Below are 19,002 nucleotides of genomic sequence, written 5' to 3'. Positions count from 1 at the left end.
TGCACACACCGATGAGACTCTAAAGGGTAGCCGGGTATACTGGTATAGGCCTCGATTGACATTTATAGTAATAAATTCTCTAGAAGACTTGTCTAATTCTAATTGCTGGTACGCATAGTTCATATCAAGTTTAGTGTAATTTAAACCTCCTGCTAACTTAGTATAAACCTTCAATTCTTGGTACTGGGTATCGGTCCAACTTTATCGCCCAATTCACAGTTAATTTGTAGTGGTTCCATCTGGCTTAACCACTGGCACGATGGGAGCTGCCCTCTCTGAAGATTGTATAGGCTTGAAGATTCCTAATTCTGTTAGCCGCTTGAGTTCAGACTTAACCTTCTCATATAAGGCATAGGGGATAGTTTGGGTATCTGTGAAAAAGGATCCACACAAATATTTTCTTTCACGCCCCGTATCTTCCCTAACACAACAGGTTTGTTTCGAATCACTAGCTTTCGGGGCGCATCTCCTTTCACAGGTGAAGTCCTCTGGTGTTGTAAGGCTTCTTACTATGCCCAACCGAGTCCAACACTGGCATCTCCACATCTTGGCTAACACATCATGACAAACGTCTGGTATTTTTTAAGATGTCATGCTTTGTTAATTTTGAAAATTTCTAGCCAATTTAATCTAATTTGGCGAAGCCAATTTTGGCCCATCAGACTTGGCCCTTGGCTCCCCATTATTATTGGAGGCAGTTGACTGGTCCAGGATCCCGGTAGCTCACAGGCATTGTGGTTGTTCCCAGGATCCTTTAAGTGTCCCAGTATACGTGGCTAGCCTGGCCATTGTGCTTCTTAACTTCAGGGGCAGGACCCCACCTTATAAATAATGATACATTTGCTCACTTACAACTGTAGCGGAGGTACCTGTGTCCACCTCCATTCTAAGTGGCTGACTGTTTACCATTAACACAATTGTAATTGGGACCATCTTGTCCATATTAACATTGTTTAAACTGTATACTTCAGGTCTGTTTTTAGGGTTATTCTCAATATTGTGCACTGAAGTCAGATTTATTTTTGCTGGCCCCCTGCAGGCTCTGCCGAGCTTTCCACTTCCTCCTAATGTACCCCCTTCTATTGCAGGCATAGCATGTAGCTTCCCTGAATTTACATCTCTCCTCGGAGTGCATTTTCCATATCGTTGCACTCTCTTTTGCTCCAAGGGGCTTTGCTCATTACTTTCTGCCACTTCACCTCTGGCATCACAACTACCAGCAGCTTCCCATCACATCTGGTGGACCTCGCCTGCTGATACGCTCTGCAGTTCCATCGCCTCACTTTTGGCACTTTCCATAGCCTGGGCAATGTCTAATGCTTTCTTTAAGATAATCTCTGCTTCTGCTAACAATTTATTTTATATGGTCTTGTTCTTAACACCACAGACTAGCCTGTCTCTCAACATGTCGTTGAGTGCACTCCCGCACTTGCAATACTATTTGTTTTAGGCATGGCACAAACATCGCTATAGTTTCCTCTCAGGCTCTTGTCATTGAATTAAATTTGTATTGTTGCATCATTATTGAGGGATTTGGATGATAATGTCCCTTGACTAATTCCGCAAGCTCCTCAAAAGCTTTGGATTCGAGGGCATATGGAGAAGTCAGACTCCAAATTAAGTTATAGGTTGGGGCCTCGGAGGCTGTCAATAGGATTACCCTTTGCTGCTCTTCCTCACCACCACCACCCCCCCCCCCCCGCCCCCCACAATGTCATTGGCCTTAAAGGAATAACGCGGGCATTCAACATGTAGCACCCACTGCTCCGTGTTAGGATTGAATGGCTCAAGTTTCCCAGAAAAAGGCATTTTGAGACGCTCCCAGACTGCTGAATGAGTTTGCCTCATTTGGTCCTCGTCGCCAAATGTAGTATCTTGAAAGACTGACGCCCGCCAAGTAGATCAACAAATAAACGGTTTGTTCTGATAATAACTATTTACAGAGAGTGAGATAAAGGCTACCTTACTCCACAACTCCAAACTCCTAACCAACGATAAAACCCATGCTCAGCCCAAGGATTTGCCCGCTTCAGCGCGAATGGCCCTCGTCACATGACTCTCCGAGAATTGGCCTCCTTAAAATGGCACTCAACCACAGTTTTGAAAGGTGAACTCGGTTCCCCTCTGCACAGATGATCCCAGACCTGCTCAGTTTATCCAGCAATTTCTGTTTTTATCACCATTTTTAATCTATGTTTACGTTATTGCCACAACATCATGTTCCCACAAGGATATTCACACTTATAACTCACCAAACGTATTCACCACACTTTGTGCATTTACAACAAGTGGGCAGCAAGGTAGCATAAGTGGATACCACTGTGGCTTCACAGCGCCGGGGTCCCAGGTTCGATTCCCCGCTGGGTCACTGTCTGTCCGGAGTCTGCATGTTCTCCCCGTGTCTGTGTGGGTTTCCTCCGGGTGCTCCGGTTTCCTCCCACAGTCCAAAGACGTGCAGGGTAGGTGGATTGGCCATGTTAAATTGCCCTTAGTGACCAAAAAGGTTAGGAGGGGTTATTGGGTTACGGGGATAGGGTGGAAATAAGGGCTTAAGTGGGTCGGTGCAAATTTGATGGGCCGAATGGCCTCCTCCTGTATGTTCTATGTTCTAAGTGCATTCAAAGCCTGTCTTTGTATTCCTCATAGTCGTATTAAGTCTGCTCCTGTCTGATACTGCACTATTTCTTTCTCCAAAAATATCCAACAATCATTTTACGCAAATTATTCCTATTTTCTACTTACATATGCTTGTCCCCATCTACCTGCCAATTTAGCAAAAATGCTCCCAACCACACCAGTGGATTTCGCCATGGGAACACATATCCAAATTCTGTTCCTTTTTGAATAAGCACTTCCTGTCCCAGATCTGTGCCCAAAGGCTCAAGAGTATGAAGTCCTCCCTCCTGCACCATGCTCGGTCATGCATTGCCCCTTCCTATCTTCCTACTTTGACTCTTGCCAATGAGTGACGCTGGGACTAATCCAGTGATTACTGTAATCCTAGCCCTAGCTCCTGAAAACCTATTCCAAAGGACTGTAGAACTTGCTCTTGCTATGTAGTTGGTATTGATGTGTACCACAACTTCTGGTTCACTCCCTTTCCCTTGTAGCATATTCAGCATACCCTCTGTGATCTCCTTTAACCTCATACCAGAGAAGCAACATAGCATGAAAGTCGCTTGAACGGTTACAGGAATGGTTGTCTGACCCCAACAATAGAACCTCCTGGAACAATTGTATTTCTACGCGTTGTTGCTCCTCCCTACCCAGTCCCCTGCCCATTGGTGTCTATGGTCGGACTGCACTCTTTCAAGGTGAAAAAGCTCTCTACACATGTGGCTCCTTGAAGACAAACAATGAGTCCTGAAGTTCCAACATGCTGCAGGAATTGCAAGCTACAGTTCTCAGCTGCACATCCATGATCTAAAGCTGCTTTGTACAAAGGAAAGCATAAGTAGCAGGAATATGCGTTCTGACCACTCGAGCTTGCTTCACTATTCAATAAGATCATCATGCAACCATAAGAGGATAAGAATTAGGAGCAGAAGTTGACCATTTAGCCCCTCATGCCTTGTCCACCATTCAATAAGATCATGGCCAAACTGAATGTGGCTTTAACTCCACTTTCCTGCCAGTGCCCATAATCCATGACTCCCTTGTCAATCAATATCTCGAATTCAGCCTAAAGTATATCAGTGTCCTCCAAGCCCTGGGTCACTGTCCGTGTGGAGTTTGCACATTCTCCGCGTGTCTGCGTGGGTTTCGCCCCCACAACCCAAAGATGTGCAAGGTAGGTGGACTGGACATGCTAAATTTCCCATTAATTGGAAATATAATAATTGGGTATTCTAAATTTATAACAAAAAAGTATATCAGTGTCCAACCTCCACCGTATCCTGGGGTACTCACTACAGAATCCTTAGTACTAGTGTCAGTCAGTGCCCCATGAAATGTATCCATTACTCCGATACCAATCTTTGAGCAACGTTACTAACTCTCTAATGTTATTTACAGTATGCCAATTTGCTTGTGTGTCAGGTAGTAAACCACAGGTTACATATTACATTTGTGGTTCTGGTTTTTAATTTAGACCCTGGCTGCTCATACCTTCTCAGCAGTACTCTTACTTAGTCTTACCTATGTTGTTGATACCTATATGGACCATGACAACTGTCCTCCAACAAATGCATTCCTTTTTACTTCCACCACCTGAATTCCGACGCCCAGCCCCCCCCCCCCCCCCCCCCCCTGGTGCTGTGGTCAGTTTGCTCACCCTTCCTGCAGTCGCTGCTCTCATCCACACAGGCTGCAGAACCACAAACTTCTTGAACAAGTGAATGGGCTGAGGCACCTCCAGTGCTACTTTCTGGATCCCATAACTGCCTCATTTGCAGTCAAATCCTCCTGTCCGGACTATGGACTAAATCTAATGTACCTAACCTAAAGGGTGTGACAACCTCCTGGAACACAGGGTGGGATTCTCCAATCCCGCGGCAGAGTGTCCACGCCGTCATAAATGCCATCACATTTTACGACGGCGTAAACGGGCCTCTCCCAGTACTAATTCTGGCCCCTGTAGGGGGCCAGCATGGCGCTGGAGCGGTTCATGCCGCTCCAACTGCCGATCCCGGTGTGAACTGTGCGCCGGGGGATCTGCGCACGCGCAGTTGCGCCGGTGCCAACGAGGACATGCGCAGTGGCGCCGGTGCCAACATGTGCATGCGCAGTGGCCTCCTTCAACACGCCGGCCCCAACGCAACATGGCGCAGGACTACAGGGGCCAGTGCGTAGGAGAGGCCCCCAGCCACAGAGGCCGGCCCGCCGATCGGTGGGACCCAATTGCAGGCTCAGGTGCCAGATAATCCACTCTCAGCCAAAGTTCATCTTGCTGCATTGCTTGGTGCAGATGTGGTCACTGTTAATCACACTCATGTCCACCAGCATCCACATACCACAGCTGCAATATGTCACCGGCCCTGTCACCTTTAGACAATTTCATTTAACTAATTAGGGTATCAGGTTTACAAACACCTTTCAAGAAATATTTGTAGTTGCAGTAAGTTGTTTTGCTAGTTAAACTATAAATTTACTTCAGCATGCTACTAATTTAAACCACTGCCCCAGTTTAAACAAAAGAAACCTTGAAACTCACCAACTAATCACCTACTTGCCTACCTAATTACTGCCTCTGGTCTCACTATCTCATTAATTCACTCATTGCTTTACTTACTCAGATTATATTTTAATTTCCCAGTAGAATAAATGAACAACATGCCACATTTCATGGAAAGGCTTACCTCTTCAATCCAGGCTTGTTCTTCCAGGTGCTCATAGATCCTACTGACAGAATCTTTCACATTTTCGTCCTGGTGATCATCATTCTGTGCAATAGAACGGCAGTGCTGATACAGGTTGTATTTAAAATGTTTTAGACGGTGGTACACTTCTGTCCTCTCTGCACACACTCTGCCAACTACCATCACCTAGAACATTTTGAACAAAATAGAAAATTGATGGATTGAGCACAGATCCAGAGCATAGCATTTCAATATGAATTCATTTCATTATGAAGCGAACAGGGAGTTTCATCATCAGCAACCCTTTCAAGATCAAATATATAGCAGGGAATTATTTGAATAAATTTGCCTTTTTAGAAAATACCGTTGTTTCTTAAATTATATTGTTTAAACAGTAGATATTATATCTCCCAAAGACTACTTTGGTAAAGTGAGTATGTAACTGATCCATACAGACAAGTTTTTGCATCAATATTTGATTTGCCAGAAATTAAATATCCTTAGCAAACCGAAGCAAGATGAGAAAACATCAGCCAGCTCCTTGTTACTCAAGTGACCCCTACTGGTCATTATTTCCAATAGCCTGTTGGTTGGAGTCCCCCCTCCGTGCAGCTAAATAGCTTGCTGACACTCACTATCCAGGTTCATACAATAAGGACACCTTTTACTGAGGCAAATAGAAATGCTTAGAAGCTAAATCAGCATCTTTGAGGATGAGAGAAAAGTGATCAGGCAAGCAGGCATCAATTTGATACGAACCTGAAGGATTTACTAGTTCCCACAGGGAGCTGAATTAATAGCAGCTGACAGCACCCTAGCACAGAAGTGATTTACGTTCAGCTGTATGCAGGTTAATTCAGTTCCTTCACATCACTGGGTAGGGTATAGACCTGTTCAGATTCAATCGCGACAACACAGTTTCAGGGTTTATGGACAATGCACAGAATAAAAAGTTGTATTTTCAATGCTGGACATTAAAAACGGCATCTGTGCATTCACAACACGGTCCAGTCAAGTATGCTTGAAATGAGGATGCAGCTCCCATATACCAAACAGCTTCTATTAGGCACAAGCATAAACTACCTGTCTCAACATTTTCACATCATATTTCCAACATCCACATTGGTATTCACAAAGTGGTCATTATGCTCAGTGGAATATGTTAATTCCTCCAAGGCGGTGCTCAATAATTCATTCATAAAGGAAATGGGATGGGAAAATGGTGGCCAATTTGATGCTAATTACTTTTAATCAGTTGGATTTTAAAGAAATTCTGGTGGTGAAAGGGCAGTTTGTGCAAACTGTTATTATGCCAAGGTTCTGACTCGTATTTAAAGAAATAATACCTGGTTTACAACAAATATATATTTTTTAAGACATAATAAACCAATAGGAAAAGTGAATCAACTGTGGTTAATGAAGTTAAAGATTGTATTAGATCAAAGGTTTATAAAGTTGTCAAAAGAAAGTAGGAATCCTGAGGTGTGGTAGCATTTAAGAATTCAGTGAATGCAGACTAAGAAACTAATAATGATAGGGAGAACAGAATATGAAGTCAAACTAGCACGAAACATAAAAATGGACGATGCACCCTCCCATCGGTATGTAAAAAGAAAAAGTGTAGGACAGTCATTTTCAAACCCAGGGTTGCAACCCGTGGGTGGGTAGCGGACAGGTATCAGAGGGTCGAGGGCCACGCATCATGTCACTCCCGATCGCGGGGCCAGGCGTCGCGTTGCAGGAAGAAGTGCCCAATGGAGCAACCGGATTTTTAAAATGGCAGGCTGCAGCCGACTTTCAGAATGCCAGCCATTCTGCCCCCTCAGAGTGCGTAGGCCTGGAGCACAGCAGGGCCTGACGTCAGTGCGCTGACCCAGGAGCAGATTTTTAAAAAAGAATTGCTGGACTCTTCCTGCCTGGAGTGGTGGCAGAGAGCAAGTCACACACCCCGTATACTGACATCACATGTTCTGGGCAAGAGAGATTCCTCCATTTTGTAGCTGCCAGCAGTGGTGGTGTGAACTCCAGGGCCTCTTGGGAGTAACTCATGAAGAAGAAGCTGAAAACAGGAACAAAGCAGCATAAAAATGATAACTTGAGGTACAGGTTTATTAAGTGTGCAACTGTAAATCAGGATACAAAGTTCACGTGGAAGTACTGGCAAATGAAAGTTTAAAACTCTCAAAACTTCAAAGGCATTTGAAGACTAAGCATAGCAAGTTAGAGGACAAATCTCTTGATTTATTTTAAACGGATGCAGTGAGATCTTAAATCATCAGCTGAAGCCATTATCAGAAATGTAATATTGAATAACAAAGCAAGTGAGATTGTGAGGACCAGCAAGCTCGCCTGTCACATTAAAGATAAGTGAAAATGGTGGGTCGCAAAGTTTGGGCGGCGTGGGCCCTGAATGATGGCGGGTTGGTAAAAATAGGTCCCGGGCAAAAAAATTTGCTAAATACTGGTGTAGGATACTGGACCAGACCCCAACGCTTGTTAGGATACCGGACGAAAGGGGCAGCACGTGAAGTGGTTAGCACTGCCGCCTCACGGCACCGAGGTCCCAGGTTCGATGCTGATCCTGGGTCACTGTCCATGTGGAGTTTGCACATTCCCTCTGTGACTGCATGGGTTTCGTCCCCACGACCCAAAGATGTGCAGGTGGATCGGTCACGCTAAATTGCCCCTTAATTGGAAGAAAAAATAATTGGATACTCTAAATTTAAAAAAAGAAAAGAAAAAAATGGATATCGGACTAGCACACCAAACAATTTTTCTATTTGTAAAACTGTGAGGAAAGAATACTTCACCCCAGGAGTGGTGACTCTGACTAATAGATATCGTTTATGTTGAAACAAACTTTAATTTAAGCACAGAATTAACCACATTAGGGAGTTCGCAATTCCATCAATGAGAAAAGAAGTCCAGAGAATTCTGGGCATGAGTGGTTTCTACCGGAAATTCGTGCCAGATTTTAGCAGTGTGGCTGCTCCACTGCTTGAACCTCTGAAAGAACACAGGAAATTTCAGTCGACTTCAGAATGTCAGGAGGAAGGGCAGCACGGTGGTGAAGTGGTTAGCACTGCTGCCTCATGTTGCCGAGGACCTGGATTCGATCCTGGCCCCGGATCACGGTCTGTGTGGAGTTTCCACATTCTTCCCGTGCCATTCTTCCCGTGCCTGCATGGGTCTCTCTTTCCCCCCCCCCACACACACAACCCACTGATGTGCAGGGTGGGCAGATTGGCCACGCTAAATTGCCCCTTAATTGGAAAAACTAAAAAGAAATTTTTTAAAAGGTCGGATCAGAATGTCAGGAGGTGTTTGACAATCTGAAAACTGTGTTAACCACCACACCAGTGTTGGTGACATCTAACTATGCCAAGGAATTGAAGGTGCCAATTGATGCGAGTGATGTGAGTGTTTGTTTTGTACTTGGGGGATGGTTTAGCTCAGTTGGCTGGACAGCTGGTTTGTGATGCACAGCGAGTCTAACAGCGTGAGTTCAATTCCAGCACTGAATGAGGTTATTCATGAAGGCTCCGCCTTCTCAACCTTGCCTCTCACCTGTTAGACGTTTTAGTTGCTGTGATATGAAGAGTCTAAAGTTCTGTTCCTTTTTCACAAACACACATTTATTTCCTTCCAACAGCCTTTGCACAAAACTCTCACTATACATCACCTGACAGAGGCCACCTGGAGCCCCTTTACATATCAGTGTCAATTAATGGATACTTAACATAAATGAGACAACTAATTGCAATATCTCTTAACCCATTACTTAACAGTCTCCCCTTCCTTGGAGAAAAAATAATAATTAGGTGAAAACAAAATTTCAAGAAACTCAGAAACACACACATGATTTCCCCCCTTTTTTTTGTTTGGACGAGAAAGAAAAAAAAGTCACAGAAACAAGCGCCCTTCATTAACAATATCCAAAAGTTTCTGTGAACTCACCCCTCTTTTCGTAAAACAGTCTGACAGTTGATAGCTCCTGTCAACCCATTTAATTTTTGTTATTTCCCCTCTGTCCAACATCTGCTTCAAACTTGCGATGTCTATCCGTAACCTCTTTTCATTGACACTTTTTGGAGAGTGCACATTTTCCCACAGGGATTTATTGTCAATGTGACAGTCTCATAGAATCTCATAGAATTTACAGTGCAGAAGTAGGCCATTCGGCCCATCGAGTCTGCACCGGCTCTTGGAAAGAGCACCCTACCCAAGGTCAACACCTCCACCCTATTCCCATAACCCAGTAACGCCACCCAACACTAAGGGCAATTTTGGACACTAAGGGCAATTTATCATGGCCAATCCACCTAACCTGCACATCTTTGGACTGTGGGAGGAAACCGGAACACCCGGAGGAAACCCACGCACACAGGGGGAGGATGTGCAGACTCCGCACAGACAGTGACCCAAGCCAGGAATCGAACCTGGGACCCTGGAGCTGTGAAGCAATTGTGCTATCCACAATGCTACCATGCTGCCCTAGTCAATATTACTCAAATCCCCTAATCCCCTAATTTCTGTCAATATCATACTTATATAAAAGGCCATATCCACTGCCTCTACAAGGCTTAACGTCTCAGCAACCAAAGTGATTTTACCACTCTCCTTATTTTTTCTGTTTCCCACACAAGCGGGCAACATTTACCATTGTTCCCCAAAAGGAAAATTATAAAACCTCCTGCGCTTGAAACCCCATCACATAAATTTGCGTAGGACGCATCACTATTAACTATGAGTTTCAAGTGCCTAAGGTCACCTAAAACCGGGAACTTCAAAACACACTCCTGCATTTTTAGTTTGGCCAACGCTTTATTTGCTCTTATTATGTCTTCCACTTTGGGATCATTCATTTTTGTACTCAACTCTAAGACATCAAAACTCACGTCCGGTCTAGTCTGTCTACCTAACCAGTTCAGTTGCCCAATTAAACTCCGCAGTTGCTCTTTTTCTATCTTTGAAACCATTGCGTCTTTTTGTGAAACTCGGCCACGACTAATTGCTATTGGGCTGATGCTTTCCAAATAAGATTGCTGACGTAAAGTTGCCCCTAACTTAGTCAGTCCGATTTCCAGTCCAATATATTTAAATGCACCGGAAGCCTGACTTCCAACCCTGAATTTTTTCCTCAAACCAGAGATTACAATAGCTTCAAAATCACTAGTCCCACCCCACAAAAAATCATCGACATGCATCATAAAAATGCCAGAAGGATTTCCTTTATAGTGCCAGTAAAACATTGCAGGATCTGATTTCAACTGGCAACAGCCTAACTTTAACAAAACTGACCTTACCGAAAAATACCAGACTCTCAGATGCATCATTTAATCCATATACACATATGTTCAACTTCCAGAGTACCCCTTCTGTGTTAGCTGCTTCTTTAGGAGGACAGAGAAAAATGTCTCTCTGGAGCTGATGCCCCTGCAAAAAGGCAGCTTTTATATCTATAGATTTGCGTTCCCATGCCTTTGTGGCTAATCGAGCCAAGAAGATCTTTAAAATAACCTTTCCTGCAGTAGGTGAGTCTACCCTTAAATCCTGATCTTCTAAGTTTTCTTCAAATCCCCTTGCCACAAGCCTGGCCTTTGTCTTATAAGTTCCATCCGGAAGAACCTTTTCTGTTCAAATCCATCTGTGGGTAGAGCTCTTTGTCCCCTATCCGGTACTTCCGTGGATACCCCAAATTCACTCCAACTATGCAATTCTTGCTGTTTAGCTTCTTTGATAACTTTTTCATCTAATTTATTTGAAGCCACCAAAATCTCACGTGCATGTGGGCTTCTACTCCTATTAGTATTCGTAGTCTTACTCATGTTCCGAGATCTTGATAAACTACATCCCCTCGGAGTGCATTTTCCATATCGTTACACTCTCTTTTGCTCCAAGCGGCTTTGCTCATTACTTTCTGCCACTTCACCTCTGGCATCACAACTACCAGCAGTTTCCCATCACATCTGGTGGACCTCGCCTGCTGATACGCTCTGCAGTTCCATCGCCTCACTTTTGGCACTTTCCATAGCCTGGGCAATGTCTAATGCTTTCTTTAAGATAATCTCTGCTTCTGCTAACAATTTATTTTATATGGTCTTGTTCTTAACACCACAGACTAGCCTGTCTCTCAACATGTCGTTTAGTGCACTCCACAGAAACCCTGTCTATATCAGTTAATTGGTCCTCATAGTTCTGTAACACATGTGTACCAGATGACTCTGGTTCCTCGTCATGTCTGTCTGCTCTTTCTAAGTTTGAAAATTTGTAATCTGTACCCATTATCCTTGATGAATGTACCCTAACAGTTTGATTACCATTTTGCAAAATAATTGTTATGCCATCTATGCCTATGATCTTCCCTGGGCCTTTCCATTCATTAGAATTGTCTCTCTTATAGTATACCATGCCTCCTTACTGAAAAACGGCATCTGATGGCCGTACATTATGTCTTAAAGCTCTGCGAATTCTTTCAGAGACTTCTGCTTCCAAAAAAGCTTTTCTACTGCGATGTAATGCATTTAAATGTTCAGCAAAACCAGAGCTAGTTGCAGTCCCCTCCCAAGCTGGAGGCTGGTCATCCAAAATGGACGGAATTTTAGGATTTCTACCAAACACTAATTGATAAGGACTATAGCCCCCAACCATCTGCAATGAATTCTTTGCATGTACTGCCCATGCTAAAGCTGAATTTAGCCTGCAATTTGGTCGATCTGCCAAAATTTTCCGAAGCATGTCATCGACGACAGCATGATTTCTTTCACAGACACCATTACTAAATGGGCTTTCTGCAGCCGTATTCATAACTCTGATATTCATGTTTTCACACATATCCCTAAACTCATCATTAGCAAATTCTCCCCCATTGTCCGTAAGGAATTTTGCCGGTGGACCCATTCCTGTCCCTATCCATTTTTCCACGATTTGATCCAGAATTACTCTCTTTTCTTTACTTCGTACAATCGTTGATTGACTAAATCTGGTTGCTAAATCTACAAAATGCAAAATAAATATATTATTTGCTTTATCCCAGATCTTAAGGTCCATGGCCACAATGTCTTTAAAATCCCTGGCCAAAGGTAGGGTTACTATCGGTCGTGCTGGTGTCCTTCTGTACTTCCTACAAACTTCACAGCGGTCACTAACCTGTTCTATCAGTTTAGTATAGTCGTCATCCCTTACCCCTGCATCCTTTAATACATTTTTCAGCCTCCAAGGAGACGATGTGCAAATTGCCTATGCAGTTTTAATACCACAAGCTTTTTATCAGCTAAAGTCCCATTTTCAACTGCCATTAACACATCCTTAACAACTCTACTTGAAATATTATTTGTCAGTAATGGAATACAATAGTGTCCGACTGTGTAAATTGTAAGTCCACCGTCTTTCCAAAAACTGTTGCCTTATCCTGTTCCATATCCAGTTTCATGTGTGCTTTCTTCGTCGACGGTCTGCTCAGAAGCAAAGGTATCTCACTTGATACAACTGCCGTGCTAATGAAATGATTCACTCTGGCAATATTGCAAGGGATCACCACTCTTTTCAGCGAATTCAGAGTATTATCATCCCTAAACCTGAAACTTGAGGAACTTTCAAATTCCTTAACCTTGTTACGATTTTCAGCATTCAAAGAGTCCAGGTAACATTTTAACCAGTCAATTCCACACACAGTAAATGTGCAGCCACTGTCCAATACAGCACAGTTGAAGGATTCTGCAACCAACACCCTCATTACCGGCGTAAAACTGCTTGTCAATAGGACAATGCCTTCTTTCTGGTCACTATCTTTTTCCTCTTCAGACTCTTCCGTGTCATGTGTCGCTTCAAACACTCTATCATAACGAGTTGGACAGTTAAAAGCATAATGGTATTGAGAGTCACATCGAAAACATCGATTTATCATGCCCCGTGCATTTCTGGGGTTCATCTTCCTATTGTAGGTTCTAACTGGGTTTCTGTCTTCATAATTTCCTTGTTTCGGTCTCCTTCTATAGTCTTGAGCCCTGTTCGTAGCCATACGATTTTGCCATCCTGTTAGTAGTGCATCTTCCATATTCTGCCTTAGTGCAGGCTGACCTATTTGGGTCATCAGAGCCATCGGAATCGAATGTTTCCACAGAAACTTTTGTAAAGCTTTTGTCATCTGTTCGAATAAGGTATCCTTATCAGTAAACTGAACTCCTGTCAAAACCAGGAGCCTATCCATGTTGCTCCGTACCAGCCTCCCCGAACAGGCGCTGGAATGTGGCGACTAGGGGCTTTTCACAGTAACTTCATTTGAAGCCTACTTGTGACAATAAGCGATTTTCATTTAATTTCCATTTCAAGTAATTTAAAGGCCAACACAGACTGTGGAAATTCCAGGTTGTGTTTTTTAGTCTTTTATATAGTCTGCCAAATTCCATTATATAGTCTTCCATGGAGATATCCTCCATTTTCCGGAACTTATCAAAATCCGACCATGCTTCATGCGCACTTAACAAGTCATCTTTCTTATAAATCTTATCCATATAATGTAATAAAGTCTCCAGACCTTCTTCTGAGTCTAACTCTTCCAATTCCAGCTCAGAAAGCACTTTGTTTCGGATTTTACTGCCATATGGTAGAGAAAGAGCCAATGCCATACCTTGTTTTCTCTTTCCAAAAGCAGTTACCTTAGTCCACATAACTACTGCACTTCTCCATTGGTCGTACGATTCCCTTTCAGAAAATCAGGGAGGATAGTCATATCCAGCCATCTTTATCCTCGGTTCAGCCATATATCCCTTTTTTTTTCTTTTCTCACTCACTCCTTGGTTTGATCTGGAAAAGTTGGATCTTTCAACCCTTCACATTTACACAGCAACCGTCCTCTGCTACCAATTGTTAGACGTTTTAGTTGCTGTGATATGAAGAGTCTAAAGTTCTGTTCCTTTTTCACAAACACACATTTATGTCCTTCCAACAGCCTTTGCACAAAACTCTCACTATACATCACCTGACAGAGGCCACCTGAAGCCCCTTTACATATCAGTGTCAATTAATGGATACTTAACATAAATGAGACAACTAATTGCAATGTCTCTTAACCCATTACTTAACATCACCTGAGGTGCGATGATCCTCAGGTTAAATCACCACCAGTCAGCTCTCCCCCTCAAAGGGGAAAGCAGCCTATGTTCATCTGGGACAATGGTGACTTTAAAAAAAAGATGTTGTACTGTTACAGGAAGATAAAGAAAGAACAGAAAGGTCTGTTAGTTATTTTTCTCAGAAACTAAATATTCATCAAAAGAAATATTCAACCATCGAGAAGGAGACATTGAGTTTGGTATTGGCGTTACACCATTTTGACATTTATGTTGCTAATTATTCATCAATTGTATATTCAGACCATAATCCATTAAAGTTATCGGAGAAGTTTAAAAATTGAAATACAAGACTGTTTAGATGGAGTTTATTGTTACAACCATTTAACTTAAAAATTATATATTTGTAGAAAGGGAAAATGTGATTGAAGATGCTTTATCACAACTTTGAGATGTGAGAAGAATGGAACGTTCGAGGTTGTAAAAGAAAGACTGAAATGGACTATACTCATGCTAAAATGTAATATGATAAGTAACTAGTGGTGTTTAGGAATGACTAATTTTTGAAGTTGAAAGGCTTGTGTAAATGAAACCATCTTTTTATATTGCTGGTTCATTTTTTTAAGGGGAGAGGTGTGATGAATGTAGGAATTTCAGATCTAATGTATGTATTTGGTGCAGTAAGGGTTAAAAGTCTGGGTTAGTGTGAGTATATGACTGCTGCAGAAATGTTTTTAAATTCCTTGTTTTAAAGATGAACGTGGTTACAAAGCGGATAATTAAAGCATTGTAAAAGTATAAAGGCTAATGGAATTTTGTTTATATAAAGATGGTTCCTTGGGGAGTAGATAATTAGAAACATTGGCTGGGATTCACCGATATTGCGGCCAAGTGTTGACGCTGGCATCAACGGGCCACCAGGCCCAGTAATTCTCCTCTTCTTCGGGGGCTAGAGTGGCGCTAGAGTGCTGTGCTCCGCTCCGATGATGAAGCCGGCCCTACACGGCCAGTGCGGGTCTGCGCATGTGCGCAACGGCCATTTCCGCGCCGGCGCATGCACGTGGTATCCGTCTCTGCGCCATGTCGGCGACCAAATAGTGGGCCCACGCGGCAGGAGGTAGGCTCCCTCCAGATCGTGGCCGCCGTCGATCGGACGCCCCCGATCGCATGCCTGGACCCTGTGGAGGCGCCCCCCCCGGAATCAGTTCCCCCCACCACCACCAGAATGTCCACATCAGCGCACGTGTCCGGGCTCCAGGTGGTCTGAACAACGCAGGCGGAACTCAGCGGGAGTTCGGCCCGTCGCACACGGCGAATCACCGCGGGGGCCTATTTCAGTGGCCCACATGCGGTGCTGCGGAGACTGCCAGGGCGCGATTGGAGAATCCGTGGCCCGACGTCGGAGCGGCGTGGCAGGATTCTCGCGCCCCTTCAGCGATTCTCTGACCCGGCGCGGGCTAGGAGAATCCCGGCCATTGTAATAATAATCGCTGATTGTCACAAGTAGGCTTCAATGAAGTTACTGTGAAAAGCCCCTAGTCGTCACATTCCGGCGCCAGTTCAGGGAGGCCGGTACGGGAATTGAACCCGCGCTGCTCGCATTGTTCTGCATTACAAGCCAGCTATTTAGCCCACTGTGCTAAACCAGCCCCTGTGTTAATAGGAGGAGCCAGGGATGAAGATGGTCAGGTGTTGAGTTCAGTAATAGATTGGGATGGGAACAGACCAGCAGCTTCTCTCAAAATAGTGAGTTAAAGATTCATCAAATGCTGGCAGGTTAAACAGTAGTCTGAGACAGACAAGAATATGCAGGCTGTTTCCTGACTGGATTTCTCTATCACTGCCAATGTGCTACCTCCAACACCATGGGATCTTATTTTATGACTCAACCTTTTGTGAATTACTTTGCCGAATGCCTTCTAGAAGTCCAAATAAAACACATATACTGGCTCCCCTCGGTCCACTCTGATTGAGATGTCCTCGAAAAACTCTAATAAATTAGTCAGGCATGATTTTCCTATCAAGAAGCCATGCTTGATTAGATTATGATCAATCAAATGCGCTGCTATTACTTCCTTAATAATTGATTCCAACATTTTCCCAACAATAGATATTAGGCTAATCGGCCTATATCTATCCTCGTTTGCCTCTCCCCCTTTTTGAATAGAGGTGTCACAGTTTTTTAATCATCCGGTACTTCTCCAGAATCCAAGGATTTGTGGAAAATTACAACCAATGCATCCACTATCTCTGTAGCTACTTCTTTTAGGATCCTATGATGCAAGCCATCAGGGCCAGGGGACTTTAGCCCCATTGGTTTGTCTAACACTACTTCTTCAGTGATGATGTTGGTATTTAATTCTTCCACCATATTCTTTAGTACTAATAATAAGACTGATGCAAAATATCTGTTTAACTCCTCTGCCATTTCCTTGTTCCCCATAACTATCTTCCCAGATTCATTTTCTCAGATGCCTATAGTCACTTTGACTTGTCGCTTCCTGTTTATATCTTTAAAGAAGCTCTTATTGTCAGTTTTCATATTCCTCGCTAGTTTGCCCTCGTAGTTTATTTTCTCTCTCTTCATTATCTTTTTAATCCTCCTTTGCTGGATTCTGAATTTATCCCAGTCTTCGGGGCTATCACTGACCTTTGCCTCCTCATATGCTATATCTTTCAACTTAATAGTCTCCCGAACTTCCTTGGTTAGCCATTGTTGATTTACCCCTCTCTTGGAATCTTTCCTCCTCACTGGTATATATTTTTGCTGACCGTCATGAATGACCTCCTTAAGTTTCTGCCACTGCTGGTTTACTGTCTTTTCTGCTAATCTATCTGCCCAGTCCACTTTAGCTAACTCTATTCTCACTTCATTGTAATTCCCTTTATTTCAGTTAAACACAATTGTTTCCGACCCATGTTTGTCACTCTCAAACTGAATATTAAATTCAACAAGTTATGATCACTACTTCCTCGGTGATCTTTTACTCTGTCGTAATTTTATAAATCTGCCTCATTACCCATTGCCAGATCCAAGTTAACCTGTTTCTTGGTTGGCTCCATGAAATGTTGCTCTAGGAAACCATCCCTAATGCAGACTATGAATTAATTGTCATAGCTAAGCCAATCAACATGAAGATTAGTCACCCATAATTATTACTCTATTCTTTTTATATGCTGCTATTATGCGTTAATTTATACTCTTTCCTACAATGTGGCTACTGTTTGGGTGTCTATACATCACTCCTACCAATGCTTTCTTTCCCTTGCTATTTTTTACCTCAATGCAGATGGATTCTTCATCATCAGAATATAGATAGTTTCTTACAACTGTCCTCATTTCATCTCTTATTAACGCTGCCAGCCCACCACCTTTTCCTTCCCTCCTTTCTTTCCGAAAGTATCCCTGAATATGAAGTTCCCAGTTTTGATCTCCCTGTAACGGCTATGAGATCATACCCATTTACCTCGATTTACACAGTCAGTTTGTCTAGCTTATTCAGAATGCTTCATGCATTATGACACAAAGCCTTTAGGCTTGCCTTTTTTAATCATCCTTACTTTTTTTTGTACTGTGATCCTATTTGTCTCTCACCCTTGATTACCCTATTTACCGAATTTGCATTTTACTGTTCTTTCTTTTATTACTGTCCTTGTTTCTCTTTCCCTTGTCACTCTGCTTAGGTTCCCATTCCCCTGCCGTTCTATTTTAACCCTCCCAACCACACTAGTAAATATTCACCCTAGAACATCAGTTCCAGTACTGCCCAGGTGTAACTCTGTCTAATTTGAAGTGGTCTCACCTCCCCTAGTACCGGGTGTTCCAATGTCGGAGGAATCTGAAACCCCCTCCCTTGCACCATCTTTCCAGCCACGTATTCACCTCATATATCCTGCTATCTCCACTCTGACTAGAAAGTGGCACTGGTAGTAATCCTGCGATCACCTTTGAGGTCCTTCTTTTCAACTCCCTGAATTTGGCTTTTAGGACCTCATCTTTTTTTTTTAACCTATACCATTGGTACCGATGTGTACCACAACCACTGGCTGTTCACCCTCCCGTCTCCAGAATGTCGTGTAGCTGCTCTAAGACATCCTTGACCTTAGCACCACGGAGGCAACATACCAATCTGGAGTATCATTTGCGGCCACAGAAACACCTATCTATTTCCCTTACAGTTGAAACCACTATAGCTATTGCATTTCCACATTTCTTCTCCTCTCCTGTGTAGCCGAGCCATCCGTAGTGCATCGAATTTGGCTGTTACTGCTTTCCCTTGAGAGGCCATTCCCCCCAACAGAATCAATGCACTACGGCCTGCCTAGTTCTCTTACTCACCCATTCCCTTCTTGCCTGTGGAGTGTTAGCCTGTGGGGTGACCACCTCTCCAGACATGCTGTCCATGATACTTTCTGCCTCGCACTGCTCCACAGTGTCCCTAACCGCCTCTCCATCTCCGAAACCCAGCCTTCCAGGAGCTGCAGCTAGAGACACTTCCTACACACGTGCCAGCCCCAGGCACTTGAAATGTGTCTGGCTTCCCACATAGAAATAGAAAAGGACATAGAAATAGAAAAGGAGGAGCAAACCACAGCTTTGTGCCCTCCTTCCATGACTTACCCCTTTGGATTAA

The 19,002-nt window shown here is 43.4% G+C and overlaps 1 protein-coding gene across 2 annotated transcripts in view; it reads right to left on the bottom strand.

Annotated features, from left to right (window-relative positions):
* ccdc82 (coiled-coil domain containing 82) overlaps positions 1-19,002 on the bottom strand; it is a 142,891-nt gene that overhangs the window by 45,300 nt on the left and 78,589 nt on the right. For both annotated transcript variants that reach the window (XM_072476387.1, XM_072476386.1), the window contains exon 7: positions 5,298-5,483. In XM_072476387.1, the coding sequence (XP_072332488.1) occupies positions 5,298-5,483 (186 nt within the window). The remainder of the gene's footprint in view (positions 1-5,297; positions 5,484-19,002) is intronic.

The sequence above is a fragment of the Scyliorhinus torazame genome, chromosome 15, assembly GCF_047496885.1.
Source record: "Scyliorhinus torazame isolate Kashiwa2021f chromosome 15, sScyTor2.1, whole genome shotgun sequence".
Classification (NCBI taxonomy): domain Eukaryota; kingdom Metazoa; phylum Chordata; class Chondrichthyes; order Carcharhiniformes; family Scyliorhinidae; genus Scyliorhinus; species Scyliorhinus torazame.
Note: the sequence above shows the minus strand (reverse complement) of the source record. Positions and strands in the feature narration are given on the sequence as shown.